Source organism: Oncorhynchus mykiss, chromosome 22 (genome assembly GCF_057628025.1).
Source record: "Oncorhynchus mykiss isolate SJ-2025 chromosome 22, ASM5762802v1, whole genome shotgun sequence".
Lineage (NCBI taxonomy): Eukaryota > Metazoa > Chordata > Actinopteri > Salmoniformes > Salmonidae > Oncorhynchus > Oncorhynchus mykiss.
Genome location: NC_143043.1, coordinates 18,157,511 through 18,174,809, shown reverse-complemented (window position 1 = coordinate 18,174,809; position 17,299 = coordinate 18,157,511). Strand labels below are relative to the sequence as shown.

Genomic DNA, 17,299 nt, shown 5'->3' with positions numbered 1-17,299 from the left:
CTTCCTTTTAAATTAGCAATGCTTAGTTGTTAGTAGTAAATCCAACTATTCATCAATATCACTGTAATACTTTTGCATTATAATTCACTAGCCAGTAGCCAGCTAATCTCAGCACCCAGAACCAACTCAGCTACTCTATACTGTATGTTAAGGCTGTCACATTGAGATTACTAGCGAGCTAATCCTCTCCATCTCTCAATTGCCCTAAGGAATCATTAACCTGAACCATTCAGCCTGCAGTTAGACTTTAGTCCACAGGAAGGACTGACTAGGGTTATATAACAGCCTGCTTGCACATGCAGACCCAGACCTAGCAGGGAGACACATACTCCCCACAGTTTAGTCTGAGGTCTAGCCACCTCTCAGTAGCACTCAGTGCCAGACCTCGGGGAGGTAGTGTCCTTCTCACAACACAGCTTGTGTAACTGAAAAGAGAGGCAGAGAGGCATGGGCTGGGGGAAAAGTGTTCCTGTGGTTAAGCAGGGGCAGGGGCTGAGGCTGGGGCCAGGGCTGGGGCTGACGCCGGGGCATAGGCTGGGACTGCTGGTTCTGCTGTGCAGCCTAGCCTTGTGTCCAGGGCCCATCCAGGGGGAAAAGGTCCTGGTGATGCCTGTAGAAGGGAGCCACTGGCTGAGTATGAAGCTTCTGGTGAAGGAGCTTGCGGCCAGGGGCCATGAGATGGTGGTGCTGGTCCCTGAGACATCCATCCTCATCAAGAGCTCTGACTACCACAGGACTGAGATCTTTAGGGTCCCCTTCAACAAGGCACAGCTGGACAAGAACATCGACAAATTGAAGGACGACATGTTCCGCAAGACCCCGAAGGTAACAGACATATTTATGAACGTGCAGGGCCTGATTGACTTCACCGACATGCAGGTGAAAGGCTGTGAGGGTCTTCTGTATGACAAGCCCCTGATGCAGCGACTGAGAGGAGAAGGGTTCAAGATGATGCTGACCGACCCCTTCCTACCCTGTGGATCCATCATCGCTGAGTCCTTCAACATTCCAGCGGTGTACTTCTTGAAGGGGATCCCCTGTGGGATGGAGGATAGGGCTGCCCAGTGCCCCAATCCCCCATCCTACGTACCACGCTTCTTCTCCGGCAACACTGACCACATGGACTTCCTAGGGAGAGTTAAGAACATGCTCATGTACGGTGTGGAGAGCTACCTGTGTACGGTAATGTTTGCTAGCTTTGACGAGCTGACCAGTAGGTACCTGGAGAAGGACATGACGTACAGGGAACTGTTGGGTCATGGGGCGATCTGGCTGCTGAGGTATGACTACTCCTTTGAGTATCCCAAACCCACGATGCCCAACATGGTCCACATTGGAGGCATCAACTGTGGTAAAAGAGACCCACTTCCAGAGGTAAATCTCTTATAAATACTTCAACTGTGCAAAAAATTCAACTGTGCAGAGCTGTGCACCCTATATCTTATATGGATCCAGGTCCAGAAACATTTACGGTACATGTGTCAAACTAATTCCACAGATGGCCAAGTGTCTGCGGGTTTTCGCTCCACCCTTGTACTTGATTGATGAATTGAGGTCACAAATTAGTAAGGAACTCCCCTCACCTGGTTGTCTTGGTCTTACTTGAAAGGAAAAACCAAGAGCCCGCAGACACTCGGCCCTCCGTGGAATTAGTTTGACACCCCTGCCTTAATGGATAGATTCACTGCAGCGGCAGTTGTACCACACCAGACATTCCTCTAGGAAAAATGTTTAAATTTAATTTCAAGTTATCAAATTCTTCTCTTACTTTCTAATTTGGGACCACATCTCTTTTCAAGATCGTTATGTTTTGACAGACTGAGATTACTTTCTCCTCTGAAGCCCAAATGTTGTAAAACAGTCAGAAATATTCTGTTGGGTGTTTAAAAGGGACAGTCAATCAGACTGTTGGGTGTTGTCCCACAACCCAGATGTTGTGTTTACCTGCCTGTCAGACACTCAGCTAGCGGCCAGCTGTAACCTGATCTCTGTTTCCTCCATAGGGACTGACTGGACACAGCTCTCTGTTTATCTACCGACTAGCTTCTCCTCACGTTTATACAGCCCACATTCCACTAGCTGGGACTCGCGAAGCAAACATCCCCATTCAAAATCTTGTCATACTTCTTCTTATTTTGAACGTTACTCCTCCTACACCGTTTAAGCTAGAAATATAATTAAAACTTGAAAACATGCAGATCGGTCTTTTACACTATCAAAATATATTCTACGGATCTAACGATACAGCTGTTTTAGTAACTGCATTAACACATTTTACCCCATTTTCCTCCCAAAACAACTGACCCCTTCCCCAACAAGCCGGACAAAATATCTACTACCAATTCAAAGTTACAGCTGTTTATCGGAGTTTAGAGGGACAAAAAAGTATCTAGCTAACAGCTTCCTCATGTCTCATCATTGAGCAGCCTAAACAGACCCGTTGCTATGGACACTCACATATGCAGAGGAGCACATGGGGAAGCTTCGGCAAAAATTATGACAACCACAACTACTGACCACAACCACACAACTAGTCAACACACAACTACTGACCACAACAGCACAACTACAGACCATACTCACAATCACACAACTACTCACCACAACTAATGGCCACAACCTCTGACCACAATTACTGACCACAACCACACCACTGACACAACTAATGAACCACAACCACAAAACTACTGACCACTACTACTGAACACAACTATTGACCACAACTAATGAACCACACAACTACTTACCTAAACTGCTGACCAAAACTACTGACCACTACTTACCACAACCACACAACTACTGACCATTTCCATAGTGTAGGGTCTAAAGAATCTGCAACACAACCACTGACCACACAACTACTGACCACAACTACTGCTCTGGTCTCCACTAACTCTGGTCCAGCTCTGTTCCTGGGCATTGCTACCTAGCTCTGGTTCGCATATAATACCTACCAGTAATAATTGTAACTCTTGAACCGTTCAAGCTAGAGACACCAAACCGACTTTCACATGTCCAGGCTAGCCTATCCTATCAACCAATCAATCAATCAATACAGATTTTCATCTACCTACATCTTAAACTATAACCAATCACCATCATTACAACTGCAGAAACGACCACTACTATAATGTATTTCAAAAGCATACATGCTAGCAAATACACCACATTTTCTTCAGGAAATGTACTTTTCAGTAATCATTGTTAGCCTAAAGAGGTCATCTTTTAGTTAGAACAACAGCTAGCTATCAGTAGGTCTGCATACAAACCTATTCTGCGTAGTTCTTCAACAACCATAAAATACTTTTAAAGAGCTGTCATCACTAGATCCACCATCCTCTCTCTCTTCCCAAATTGTAGCCTAAAACGTTCTAATCATCACATCATCTTTCAACTAAAATCAAACTTAATTTACACTGAATGTTTTACAAAAGAAAATTGTGCACCTATTTATCTGAAATCCAGAGCTTGAATGAGAGTTGCTATGCTATGCTATGCGAAGAGTGTTGTCCACATGATCCTCCCTTTTATTCCCATTTTATGACAGAAGATCACTTTGTCTTGTCTTTCTTCTTTTAGTTTTCACACGCAATAACTGTAGTTTAGACATTTTTTGCGATCTAAGTGCCCCACAATCCAAAGTAATATGGTTGATATAGTAGGCTATCAAAGTAAATCAGACCAATTATTTTACTACATTCAACCGTGACTATATGTAAGTGCTTTGCTTTAAATAGTAAAGTTACACTTTTCAAAGTTCTACCACTATCACAAAAATAATTTTAAAGAGTTAAAGCAAGTCCCATCAATTGCACTTCATGTACAATTACCATCAAGTTTGCCTTGCAATCTGTCAAACCTGGTGTAACCTAGAGTTCAAGTTACTTTCCTGTCAATTGTAAGTATTGTGGGTACTGATAAAAGACGCCAGAGTGCTATGGAAGTCATGCCAAACACAAGTAATCCTGACAATGTTTTAAGGAATATAAAAAGCAATGCACCAATAGAAATTCTCCATAATCGCACCCATTACTTTTCAAAAGTTTCCTAACCACGACCTTCAGCTTGGGTAAGGAAAAAGGACAAGGCAGATAGATGTGCAGGGAAAGTTAAGGTGTGGTTTATCATATTTTGTAGAAAGAGAAGTATTGCTCAAAATTAACATTGGGGGAATGTCCCGCTCTGTACTACCCTCCATTCTAAAGCTTCTCTAAAGACGGTGTTCAGTCAGCCCTCTGAGCCCTGGTCAAAAATAAGGCACTATATAGGTAATAGGGTGCTTATTTACTCCTGGGCTGTGGCCACTATAATCTAACAGAAGAACTGAGGGGCCCTATTGTGTTCTAGTTCCAACCCTACAAACCTCAGGAAGGGAAACTACTCTGCAGGGTTTGTTTTGTGGGGTTAGGGTTGTAGTTAGGGTTAGCTGTGATTGTTATAGGATTTATTATGCCTTTGTCTTCTATGAATACAGGGTGTGTTATCAGAGAATGGGCTCCTTTCACAACTTCACCTTCCCTCCTTCAGTCAATATTTTGCTAACCAGACCAAAGACTGTTCTAACACTCAAGTATTGATCAACATTAATGTTGGGGGAACGTCCCTCTCTGAACTACCCTCCAATCTGTTTCTTCTCTAAAGACTGTGTTCAGCTAGTGAAACCTGAGCCAGGAACAGCATTGATGTGCCTCAAATGGTACCATACTTCCCATACAGTGAACTACGTTTGACCAGAGCCCTCTGGGCCCTGGTCAAAAATAATGCACTACATAGGTAATAGGGTGCCATTTGGGACATAGCACAGTTCTTTCCCCCTGGACTGTGGCCACTATAATCTAACAGAAGAACTGAGTAGCCCTATTGTGTTCTAGTTCCAACTAGTTGGACAAGTGTCCAAAAAGTTGGACACATTCTGAAATGGACCAGAGGCTTTCCCAACCTGGACCCGATGTACATAAATAAAATAAAAAAATATAGAGACCCGTTCCCAACAGACCCGAGGACAGCTAGACCCATTCCATATAGACAGATCCAGACACGTTCCAATCCCGGTGAGGGAAGCAGCAGAAATGTCATTTTTTATTATAAGGACCTGCTAAAGCGCGATAGGCTCAGTGTTGCCAACTTAGCGATTTTGTCGATATTTAGCGAGGTTTTAGACCCCTCCAGTGACTTTTATTGGTAAAAGATTCTGGCGACAAATTCAACTACTTACAGGCTGCCTTTGGGGAGTTTGACACCGAGGGTTTCTATGGTTTTGATAGCGTTTAGCTACTTTTTCCATTCAATTCATCCGTAAAAACGGAGTGGGAGGAGCTGAGAAGTTCAAGAGGCGGTGGTGTGCAGCGGGAGAGGGGACCAAAACACTGTCGGGGACCGCAGATGTGTTGTCGCGACAATGGCAAAACATCATCTAGCGACTTCTAGCGACAAAATCAAGGAGCCAATAGCATATCTCACTGAAAAATAGTTGGCAACACTGGAGGGATGGAGAGAGAGGTACCGCTTGAGCAGGCAGGAGAGGGGCAGTTCTGTGAATGAGTGACACATGAAGAAAAGAGGGAGAGACAGCACCAACCACCAACTAAGCCGACTCGCACTATAGTAGACTAAGAGACCCTTTGTGCTTGAACCAAAAATATGGTCGGAGGCTCCATATGGATGGTGTGATGCAATGCGGAGCCTTCGGAGGCACGCAGAGGGCAAATTGAGCTCCGTACTGCATTGCCTTACGCCTCTCAAATGTTGTAATAATGCGGAGGGCTCCGTGTAGCTCCGCATTGACATGATTGGTTGACGGTAGGTGAGGGCGGGAGATCCTGTATAAACAAAAACTCACTTCCTTGACAACTTCCTTGACAACAGCTCTGCCCTGCTCTGCAAAGTGCAAGAAATATAAATACCATATCACCTCGATCACACCTATAGCACGTCGTTGCACAAAATGGTACGCAGCATCATCTGGATACGTGTGCAACAAAAGTTCAACATGCAGACGTCAGTTTGACCACGCAGTGCCTTTAACATGCTGACCAAACTGGATCCGCGCATGCGTCTGCATGCAACATCGTGCGCATGTTGATTTTATGTATCCCCACCAGAAATGTTCATGTCACGCAGGTTACAATACCAACACCAATTGTGAACCAACTATATTAATTTTTGGAAAAGATCGAAACACACATGAAACATTCATGGACATTTGTAACCCGTTTCAGGAAACTAGACGTATGTCGTAGGTCACTACCTCACAGGAGAGCCGTTTGAACTTAAACTTTTTTTAATCAAAAAGTTTTTGGGGGCAGAAATGACTTCTTGAATACGTTTTTGGGGGGCAGAAATGCCTTCTCCAACTTTCATGTGCCTTAATAACAAACTTGTATGCCATCTGTAAATACAAATAAAATTGTTAATTAACAAGCCTAGTTGGTTAAGCCACAGAAAAAGGCAGCAACCGTCCCACTACCCATGATTGTCTGAGATAATAAGTGGGCTGGACATGCCGAGAGATGAGTTTGGATTGGTCAGCCATATAGCACGCTTCTGTCTATTTGAGCTGGTCAGCTTGTGTAGAGAATCCTGTCTAACGATGCATTTTTTTATGTATCGCGTAGTAAAATTTAACAAAAGACTTGACTATGCAAGTATCCATTTCAATAGAATGTCACTGCAACAACTGTTTCATAGCACTCTCGTCTGAGTGTGCCAGAGCGCAGAATAATTGATGAATTTACAAACGCTCAACACTGGTTGAATATGGCCGGTGTTGGCAAAAAAGCGCAATTAAATTGTTGCCAGGGGCACACTTATAGTCAGTCACCAACTCTTTGGATAACATGAAAACAGCCTAACCAGCTCTGCTACGGCGAGTAAAATGGAGTTTGGGTGGGGGTTAAAGCTTAAGATGATTCTTAAAGTTATGGCATTGCACACAGTCAGTGTAACCCAGAGTGACTAGACAGAACAACAGGACAAGCAAGCTGTACAAACAAAACAGAAATGACACAGGACATCTTATTTGATGAAAGGGGTTGCAGTCTGCCGTGAAGCGTTCATCCATGTATACGGACGGGTAAGAGTCTAGCTACAGTTTCAGATATTATACGTTTCTAATTTGGTCAGAAAGTTGTTTTCATTGAAAGTTAAAGCTTACAGTTAGCAAGCTAGCTGACATTAGATGGACAGCTCTCTAGCTAGCATTAAGTTTATGATCTGTGTGTAGTAATGTTATCTCAGAATGCCATTTCGCATTGCTAGTTAGAGCCTAATGTTAGCTAGCTAACTAGCTAACATTGAACCTGTTTGGTTAACTTTAGCTAGCTATGACAATTGGTTTGTATTGTTAGTACTCTATGGATTGGGATATGTTGGTATATTTTTTTAGCTAGCTTTGGGTTGTTGGGTTGTTGACATGTCTGAACAAAATACCAAGTTAAAGTTTACTGTTAGCTAGATAGCTGACATTAGATTGCTGGATTGATAGCTAACATTATGTTTATGATCTATGTGTAGTAATGTTATCTGGGAATGTCATCTTCATAAGATGATTACATGACCAATCAAGTTAGCCAGGTGTGTCTGGCAGTGATTACGGCTATCTATTGTATAATAATGCCAAAATATTTGTATCTGGAATTTGTCTTTCAGCATCAGTAGAACAAGCCTGACTCTCCTTCACCAAATAATGTACTTTTTACTCCATACATTTTCCCTTACACCCAAAAGTTGTCTTTACATTTTGACAGGAAAATTGTCCAATTCACACACTTATCAAGAGAACATCCCTGGTCATCCCTACTGCATCTGATCTGGCAGACTCACTAAACACAAATGCTTCATTTGAAAATTATGTCTGGGTTGTTGAAGTGTGGCCCTGGCTATCCGTCAATAAAAATAAAAAATAATAATAATTGTGCCGTCTGGTTTACTTAATATGAGGAATTTGAAATTATTTATACTTTTACTTTTGATACTTAAGTACATTTTAGCAATTTTATTTACTTTTGATACTTAAGTATTTTTTTAAACAAACACCTTTAGATGTTTACTCAAGTAGTATTTTATTGGGTGAGTAGTAGTACTTTTACTTGAGTCATTTTCTATTAAGGTATCTTTACTTTTACTCAAGTATGACAATGTAGTACTTTTTACACCACTTTATGTGACTGTAGGTTATAGCATTTATTTCACATGACCTATCAATTTAGACAAATGTGTCTGCGTAAGCGACATCTAATATTTATTAAATATTTTTATCTGGACACTTTCTGTTTATCTGGAATTTTTCCTTATTGTAGGCTATTACTTTTACCACTTTTAGTCTTAATCTTTACTACACTACTCACTGTTAGGCACATGACCTCACATGTGAATCCTTAAAGAGATGGGTGGGGCTGGCTTAAGCGGGTGTGAACAATGATAAATGGGTGAAGACAAAGGAGAGCTCTCCAGTAGATAGCAAAACATTCAAAACGCCATTTTCTCAAAAGTGAGTTCACAAGTTGATCAACTTTCAAAGCAGAATTACTTTCCCATTGTTCCTCAAAAACGGAGTGCATGATATACCATTTTTAAGCTATGAGTCTCTACTTTTATCCAATGTAAAAAAAAATTATACACAATTTCAAATTTTGCTACATAAGACCGATTTTGAGCCGGTCAGTCACATTTAGCTAGCTTGTTGCGAACTCATTTGGAAATAAACATTGGGTTGTTTACCTGAAATGCATATGGTTCTTTTGACTTATGACCAACAGCAACAAACTACACGTACCACACTCCACTCCCGTGAAAAGCAAGAGCAGCAGCATAAATTATCAAATTTCTCTCTCTTTACTTGCAATACTTGATATGTGGTTGAATGCATTGACTGTAAGTCACTCTGGATAAGAGCGTCTGCTAGATGACGAAAATGTAAATGAACAATTTTCTTGTTAACTAACCCTTCCCACCGTGCCTCAACAGGATCTGCAGGAGTTTGTGGATGAGTCAGGAGAGGATGGCTTCGTGGTCTTCAGCCTAGGCTCTATGGTCTCTCAGATGCCGGAGGAGAAAGCCAAGCAGTTTTTTGATGCCTTCAGCAGGATCCCTCAGAGGGTAAGGACACCTCGAATATGTCCAAAATGGCAAAAAGTAACCCTTTCTGACCAACACAATCTTTACAGTCTCTGTAAATATCAATATATTTTCTAAATCTTAAAGATATAATTTCTCACTCACAGTGGCGATATCAGTGTTTGAAGAAGCACAGTACTATGCATGTTAAGCATGTAGGCCTAATCTCCAATCCACTATTACATGCTGACCAAATCGCTCGCGCCTGTGCCATTACACGCATGTTGATTTTGTACATCCACACCAGACATGATCAAGACACGCAGGTTGAAATATCAAAACTCTGAACCAACTATATTAATTTGGGGACACGTCGAAAAGCATTAAACATTTATGGCAATTTAGCTACCTAGCTTGCTGTTGCTAGCTAATTTGTCCTGGAATATAAACATTGGGTTGTTATTTTACCTGTTAGTCTAAACTAAAAACAAGTCCTTTAATTACATGGAGTTTCAATGGCATTTGCATATTCTCCATTCTTCATATACTATGTCAAGTATCATGGCAAGCTGCAGTTCTATGTTGTTCAGTTTGTGTGGAAATATACACTGGAGCTATGCCTTAAAACAATCCAGACACATTTATATCCCACTACAAACTGGTGTGCCTTTACCACTATATCCAGAACTGGCAGATGATTCTATATGACTTGATTAGGAAGGTAAGCTGTTGTCCTCTGTGTTTTCAGGTGGTGTGGAGGTACACAGGAGTAGTGCCTAAAAACGCTACAGCCAACGTCAGATTGATGAAGTGGCTTCCTCAGAATGAGCTGCTGGGTTAGTTTAATCTCTCAGTTATAATGAAAACCACCTGGGTTACAGAAGTTACAGATGGGTACTCTTCTGAGTAAACACAACATGTTACTTTGTTAACATTGTGAAAGAGAAGCAATAGCTTATTCTTCTTCATGGTTTCATACTCTGTTATATGTTCCATGTTCTAGGCCACCCCAGGGTCAAGGCCTTTATAACCCACGGAGGAACCCACGGTACCTATGAGGGGATCTGTAATGGCGTTCCCATGGTGATGCTGCCGTTGTTCGCTGAACAGGGTGACAACGTACACCGCATGGCAGTGAGGGGCGTCGGGGAGGTGCTCAACTTGTTTGATATCACCTCAGAAAAACTGGTGGAGGCTCTCAACAAGGTCATCAACGACAAGAGGTCAGACATCATGTCATATAATACTAGGAGATACTATGAACTCAAGTAGCAGTGCAAACAGTACAGAGACCAAATCCTAACTTGAGATCTACACGCACGTATTGAGTTTCAGTGCAAATATAATTTTGTCAGCTATGCATGATTTACATGAAAGTCTGAGTTCCTCATTATAATTCAGCCCAAGGTGAATATTGCACTGTGTAGTGTGACACAGTGGTTCCTATATTAGCAGTCATGCGTTGTCTATGAGGAGATTGTAAATCCTGTTGTATTTGTCCTTTCTCCCCAGTTACAAGGAGAAGATGATGAAGCTGTCAGCGGTGCATAAGGACCGTCCCATCGAGCCCCTGGACCTGGCCGTGTTCTGGTCAGAGTTTGTGATGCGTCACGGCGGAGCGGAACACCTGAGACCCGCCGCTCACGACCTCAACTGGATCCAGTACCACAGTCTGGACGTGTTCATCCTGCTACTCACTATAGTTCTCATTGTTGTCATCGTCACCGTTAAATGCTGCATAGTCTGCTTCCGCAAGTGCTGTGGAACGAAGAGGTCTATGAAGAAGAAGAATGCATAGCCGTGGGAAGTAGGGGTGCTGAAGGTGCTGCAGCACCCCCTGGTGGTGGGATGGTAAAATTGTAAGAATAAGATAAAACAATTGTATAAAAAAAAAAATCTGTTGCCTTATTGATATAAATGATCATGGGATTGGGGTAGGGGAGAGAGAAAAAAAACATGGGATATTTATATATGGGCCCCATTCTGCATGGAGAGCTCTCAGCTCCGTTTTGTAAACGGTAAGCTCATGATATGCTCTTATCTACTCAATTGTGGAGGTTTGGAGTTGGACACACGCTCTGCTGTACGATAGACAGTTTAGTTTGAGTTGAGTCGGGTCTCTCCTTCTCCCCTATCCCACAGTAGGCGCGTGAGTTTCTAGTTTGGGGAAGCATATTTTCACCATGAAAATGCACCTTTTGGTAAAGCATTCCATGGAACTATCTATCATCGCATTTGTGGACTTATGTAAGATATTCCTAATGTGATGAGTAGATTGGATAGTCAATTTAGGTTAATAATATAACTCAAATCGCTATAAAAAAAAGACTGCAGTATTCAATGCATGAGTGTGTAGTGGCAAAGAGAAGGTCTAGGCTATATCAGATACATTTCTTCTCCTTTCTTTCCGTGTTTATAGACACGTCATGCTATTCTAATACACCTTATATGACTGGAGACATTAGCAGAATATTTTTTTTAATACGACAAAAATCATAGGGTAGTATAGGCCTATAGGCTACTACTGACAGTTATAACAGATCAATACCAACGACCTTGTCTACAACCATCCCATCTAGGCCTATGAAAAGGGGAGACACACATTTTACAATATGATGTCCATCTAACCTGGAGGAGGAAATTATTGTCCAAGAACAACATTTCAAGTGGCACAGCCCAATGATAAAGAGTGGATAGGCAACACTACAGTCCCTGGTTCAAATCCAGGCTGAATCAGATCCGCCCGTGATTGGGAGTCCCATAGGGAGGTGCACAATTGGCCCAGTGTCTTCTGGGTTTGGCCATCATTGTAAAGGAGAATTTGTTCTTAACGGACTTGCCTAGTTAAATAAATATGGACGATACTCTACGCTGGTGCCAATAAGATGGCTACAGATGCACAGACCTTTGACTCCCTTCATCTCCCCACACATCTTCATCTTGTGTTTAGCTGATAATAGTGGAACCCAGTAGGCTCGTCTGCTGCAATTCGTGGCAAGGATCAACAAGTTGTGTGTTCCGAGATGGTGTTCTGCACACCACTGTTGAACTGCACCGTTATTTGTCTGTTTGTGGCTCTGCCCCCCTATTAGCTTGCATGATTCCATTCTCCTTCGACCTATCAACTGGATGTTTTCTGTTTGTCGCACCATTCTAGGTAAACTCTAGACACTGTCGAGCGTGAAAAGCCCCGGAGATCAGCAATTTCTGAGATACTAGATCTGGCACACCTGGCACCGACAATCATACCACGCTCAAAGTCCATTAAGTCACTGGTTTTGCCCATTCTAACATTCAATCGATTAGTAACAGTATGCCCTGATGCCTGTCTGCCTGCTTTATGTAGCAAGCCATGGCCACATGACTCACTGTCTGTAGGAGCGATCCATTTCCGTGAATGGTGTACCTAACAAACTGGCCAGTGACTGTATATTCCTCATAATCAAATCAAATCCAATTTTATTTGTCACATTCCCTGAATACAACAACCTTACCATGAAATGCACACTTACAAGTCCTTAACCAACAATGCAGTTCAAGAAAGAGAAAATATTTACTCAATAAACTAAAGTAAAAATAGTCAAATAAAAATAAAAAGTAACACAATAAAAATAACAATAAAGAGGGTATATACAGGGGGTACCGGTAGCAAGTCAATGTGCAGGGGTACAGGTTAGTTATTTTGTACATGTAGGTAGGGGTAAAGTGACTATGCATAGATAATAAACAGCGAGGAGCAGCAGTGTAAAAAAAAGGGAGGGGGACATGTCAATGTAAATAGTCCGGGTGGCCATTTAATTAATTGTTCAGCAGTCTTATGGCTTGGAGGTAGAAGCTGTTAAGGACTTGGCACTCAGGTACCACTTGCCGTGCGGTGGCAGAGAGAACAGTCTATGATTTGGGTGACTGGAGACCTTGACAATTTTTGGGCTTTCCTCTGACACCGCCTAGTATATAGGTTCTGGACGGCAGGAAGCCTGGCCCCAGTGATGTACTGGGCCGTACGCACTACCCTCTGTAGTACCTTACGGTCAGCTGCCGAGCAGTTGCCATACTAGGCGGTGATGCAACCGGTCAGGATGTTCTCAATGGTGCAGCTGTGGAACGTTTTGAGGATCTGGGGACCCATGCCAAATCTTTTCAGTCTCCAGAGGGGGAAGATTAGTTGTGGTGCCATCTTCACGACCGTCTTGGTGTGTTTGGACCATGATAGTTTGTCGGTGATGTGGACACCACGAAACTTGAAACTCTCGACCCGCTTCACTACAGCCCGTCAATGTTAATGGGGGCCTGTTCGGCAAATTTAGCTCTATTAAATAAAAATGCAAATCAGAAGCTGGAGAGAAGGCATTTTGTTACACACAATTCCATTGCACCACTGCTATTGACCTATATTTTGTCTGACTTGCAAAGTGGCTTTATGATTTCTGTGAAGCAATTTTGTGACAGCAGGCATGAACATAAACATACAAAATGTTGTGAATCAATCAATCTTAAAACAGTATGTGTGGCCAAGCTGGGCAGTTGTATTGAGGTCATGTGATAATGAAGTGTCCAACCCAGAATGCTCAGTGAAGACATGACACTAGGAAATAGGGAAGAAACATTTTGAAATAGATATCCCAAAGCTAACATATTTACTGTATCTTCTGCATTGGTGAAGAACTAGTTCTGCCTGCCAAGAGTCCTATTGTTTATCATAAACATTATAAACACAGGTTCAAATAGGCATCTTAATCTGAGAGAAGAAGACATTGTGTGGATTGTCTGAGCTGTGACTGAGACAACATCTGAACGAAGACTGAGAGAAGCATCATTGGCAGAAGTCCTTATTTCAGACGGTACCCCAACACTTAATCTATTGATATGCACAGTCTCGGTAGATCCCTTGACAGGGGCAGCAGTGACGCTGGTGCATAAGAGACATTGGGGCAGGGTATTCCTGATTATTGTGAAGCTAGAAAGGGGGGAAAGCTGGGTAGACTTCAGACACCACGGCCTGCGTCCCAAATGTCACCCTATTTCCTACATAGTGCACTACTTTTTACAGGGCCCATAGGGAATAGGGTGCCATTTGGGATATAGCCCTGTCTCTCTCTCTCTCTCTCTGAAGCCTGAGGACCTCACCAGCCTTAGCCAACATTCAATACACCTAGATTGTTACAACATTAGCACATTATTATTTTTTTAATTCTTCAAGCTCTGTCACGTTGGTTGTTGATCATTGCTAGACAGCCATGTTCAAGTCTTGCCATAGATTTTCAAGGTGAATTAAGTCAAAACTGTAACCCGGACCCATACAAATCAGTAGGGCTAGACAATCTGGACCCTCTCTTTCTAAAATGATCTGCCGCCATTATTGCAACCCCTATTACTAGTCAGTTCAACCTTTCTTTTGTATCGTCCGAGATTCCTAAAGATTGGAAAGCTGACGCGGTCATCCCCCTCTTCAAAGGGGGTGACACTCTAGACCCAAACTGTTACAGACCTATATCCATCCTGTCCTGCCTTTCTAAAGTCTTTGAAAGCCAAGTTAACAAACAGATCACTGACCATTTTGAATCCCACAGCACCTCAGCCACGCTCAAGGTACTAAACGATATCATAACCGCCATCGATAAGAAACAGCACTGTGCAGCCGTCTTCATCAACCTGGCCAAGGCTTTCGACTCTGTCAATCATCGCATTCTTATCGGCAGACTCAATTGCCTTGGTTTCTCAAATGACGGCCTCGCCTGGTTCACCAACTACTTCTCAGATAGAGTTCAGTGTGTCAAATCGGAGGGCTTGCTGTCCGGACCTCTGGCAGTCTCTATGGGGGTGCCACAGGGTTCAATTCTTGGGCCGACTCTTTTCTCTGTATATATCAATGATGTCGTTCTTGCTGCGGCTGATTCCTTGTTCCACCTCTACGCAGACGACACCATTCTGTATACATCTGGCCCTTCTTTGGAGACTGTGTTAACTAACCTCCAAATGAGCTTCAATGCCATACAACACTCCTTCCATGGCCTTCAACCGATCGCTGCCAGCACCCACCCACCATTACTACTCTGGACGATTCTGACCTAGAATATGTGGACAACTACAAATACCTAGGTGGCTAGACTGTAAAGTCTCCTTCCAGACGCATCTCCAATCCAAAATTAAATCTAGAATCGGCTTCCTATTTCACAACAAAGCCTCCTTCACTCACGCTGCCAAACATACCCTCGTAAAACTGACTATCCTACCAGTCCTCGACTTCGGCGATGTCATCTACAAAATATCCTCCAACACTCTACTCAGCAAACTGGATGCAGTCTATCACAGTGCCATCCATTTTTGTCACCAAAGCCCCATATACCACCCACCACTGCGACCTGTATGCTCTAGTCGGCTGGCCCTCTCTACATATCCGTCGCCAGACCCGCTGACTCCAGGTCATCTATATGTCTTTGCTAGGTAAAGCTCCGCCTTATCTCAGCTCACTGGTAACAACACCTACCCGTAGCACTCACTCCAGCAGGTATATCTCACTGGTCATCCGCAAAGCTAACACCTCCTTTGGCCGCCTGTCCTTCCAGTTCTCTGCTGCCAATGACTGGAACGAATTGCAAAAATCGCTGAATTTGGAGACTTATATCTCCCTCATTTAAGCATCAACTATCTGAGCAGCTCACCGATTGCTGCAGCACCCATCTGCACCCATCTGTAAATAGCCCATCCAACTACCTACCTAATCCCCATATTGTTTTTATTGACTTTTTTTTGCTCTTTTGCACACCAGTATTTTTTTTTTTTTTTTTTTTACCCCTTTTTCTCCCCAATTTCGTGGTATCCAATTGTTGTAGTAGCTACTATCTTGGAAACACCGTGCACCTGGCCACCTTGGTTAGCGTACACTGCGCCCAGCCCGCCACAGGAGTCGCTGGTGCGCGATGAGACAAGGACACCCCTACCGACCAAGCCCTCCCTAACCCGGGCGACGCTAAGCCAATTGTGCGTCGCCCCACGGACCTCCCGGTTGCGGCCGGTTACGACAGAGCCTGGGCGCGAACCCAGGTACTCTGATGGCACAGCTGGCGCTGCAGTACAGGGCCCTTAACGACTGCGCCACCCGGCAGGCCGCACACCAGTATTTCTACTTGCAGATCATCAAATGCACATCTATCACTCCAGTGTTAATTAGCTAAATTGTAATTACTTTGCTACTATGGCCTATTCATTGCCTTAACTCTGTTATCTTACCTCATTTGCACTCACTGTATATACACTTTTTGTTTTATTTCTTTCTACTGTATTAATGACTGTATGTTTTGTTTATTCCATGTGTAACTAGGGGCGGCAGGGTAGCCTAGTGGTTAGAGCGTTGGACTAGTAACCGGAAGGTTCAAAACCCCGAGCTGACAAGGAACAAATCTTTCGTTCTGCCCCTGAACAGGCAGTTAACCCACTGTTCCTAGGCCATCATTGAAAATAAGATTTTGTTCTTGACTGACATGCCTAGTTGAATAAAGGTAAAATAAAATAAACTCTGTGTTGTACGTGTCTAATTGCTATGCTTTATCTTGGCCAGGTCGCAGTTGCAAATGAGAACTTGTTCTCAACTAGCCTACCGGTTTAAATAAAGGTGAAATAAAATACATTTAAAAAAATTGTATTGTGGTTGAGTAACTACAATGTTGTTGATCCATCCTCAGTTTTCTCCAATCACAGCCAATAAACTCTGTAACGGTTTTAAAATCCCCATTGGCCTCATGGTGAAATCCCTGAGTGCTTTCCTTCCTCTCCGGCAACTGAGTTAGGAACGACGCCTGTATATTTGTAGTGACTGGGTGTATTGATATAATTAATAACTGCACCATGCTCAAGAGGACTAGGTCTGCTTTTTTGAATCTTTACCCATTTACCAATAGGTGCCCTTCTTTGCGAAGCATTGGAAAACCTCCTTGGTCTTTGTGGTTGAATCTGTGTTTGAAATTCACTGCTTGACTGAGGGACCTTACAGATAATTGTATTTGTGGGGTCCAGAGATGAGGTCGTCATTCAAATATCATTTTAAACACTATTATTGCACACAGAGTAAGTTCATGCAACTTATTATGTGACTTGTTAAGCAAATGTTTATTCCTGAACGTATGTAGGCTTGCCATTACAAAGGAGTTGAATAGTTCTTGACTCAAGACATTTCAGCTTTAAATTTTGTATTCATTTGTAAACATTTCTAAAAACATAATTCCACTTTGACATTATGGGGTATTGT

At 42.8% G+C, this 17,299-nt stretch overlaps 2 protein-coding genes across 3 annotated transcripts in view; one reads left to right on the top strand and one right to left on the bottom strand.

Moving 5' to 3' along the window:
- LOC110502054 (cysteine and serine rich nuclear protein 3) overlaps positions 1-17,299 on the bottom strand; it is a 64,225-nt gene that overhangs the window by 30,244 nt on the left and 16,682 nt on the right. The window lies entirely within an intron of this gene.
- LOC110501489 (UDP-glucuronosyltransferase) lies at positions 367-16,568 on the top strand. Its single transcript, XM_021579090.3, has 5 exons — positions 367-1,374; positions 8,965-9,096; positions 9,803-9,890; positions 10,058-10,277; positions 10,567-16,568. Exons 1-5 carry the CDS (start codon positions 448-450, stop codon positions 10,850-10,852), a joined length of 1,653 nt encoding a protein of 550 aa, XP_021434765.3. The 5' UTR covers positions 367-447; the 3' UTR covers positions 10,853-16,568.

What these genes read in the sequence shown, in the direction of transcription:
- LOC110501489 (XM_021579090.3), top strand. Translation starts at nt 448, where the DNA reads ATGGGCTGGGGGAAAAGTGTTCCTGTGGTTAAGCAGGGGCAGGGGCTG. An exon ending in AAAGAGACCCACTTCCAGAG is followed by an intron (nt 1,375 to 8,964) that starts GTAAATCTCTTA and finishes GTGCCTCAACAG; the next exon opens with GATCTGCAGGAGTTTGTGGA. An exon ending in TCCTCAGAATGAGCTGCTGG is followed by an intron (nt 9,891 to 10,057) that starts GTTAGTTTAATC and finishes TCCATGTTCTAG; the next exon opens with GCCACCCCAGGGTCAAGGCC.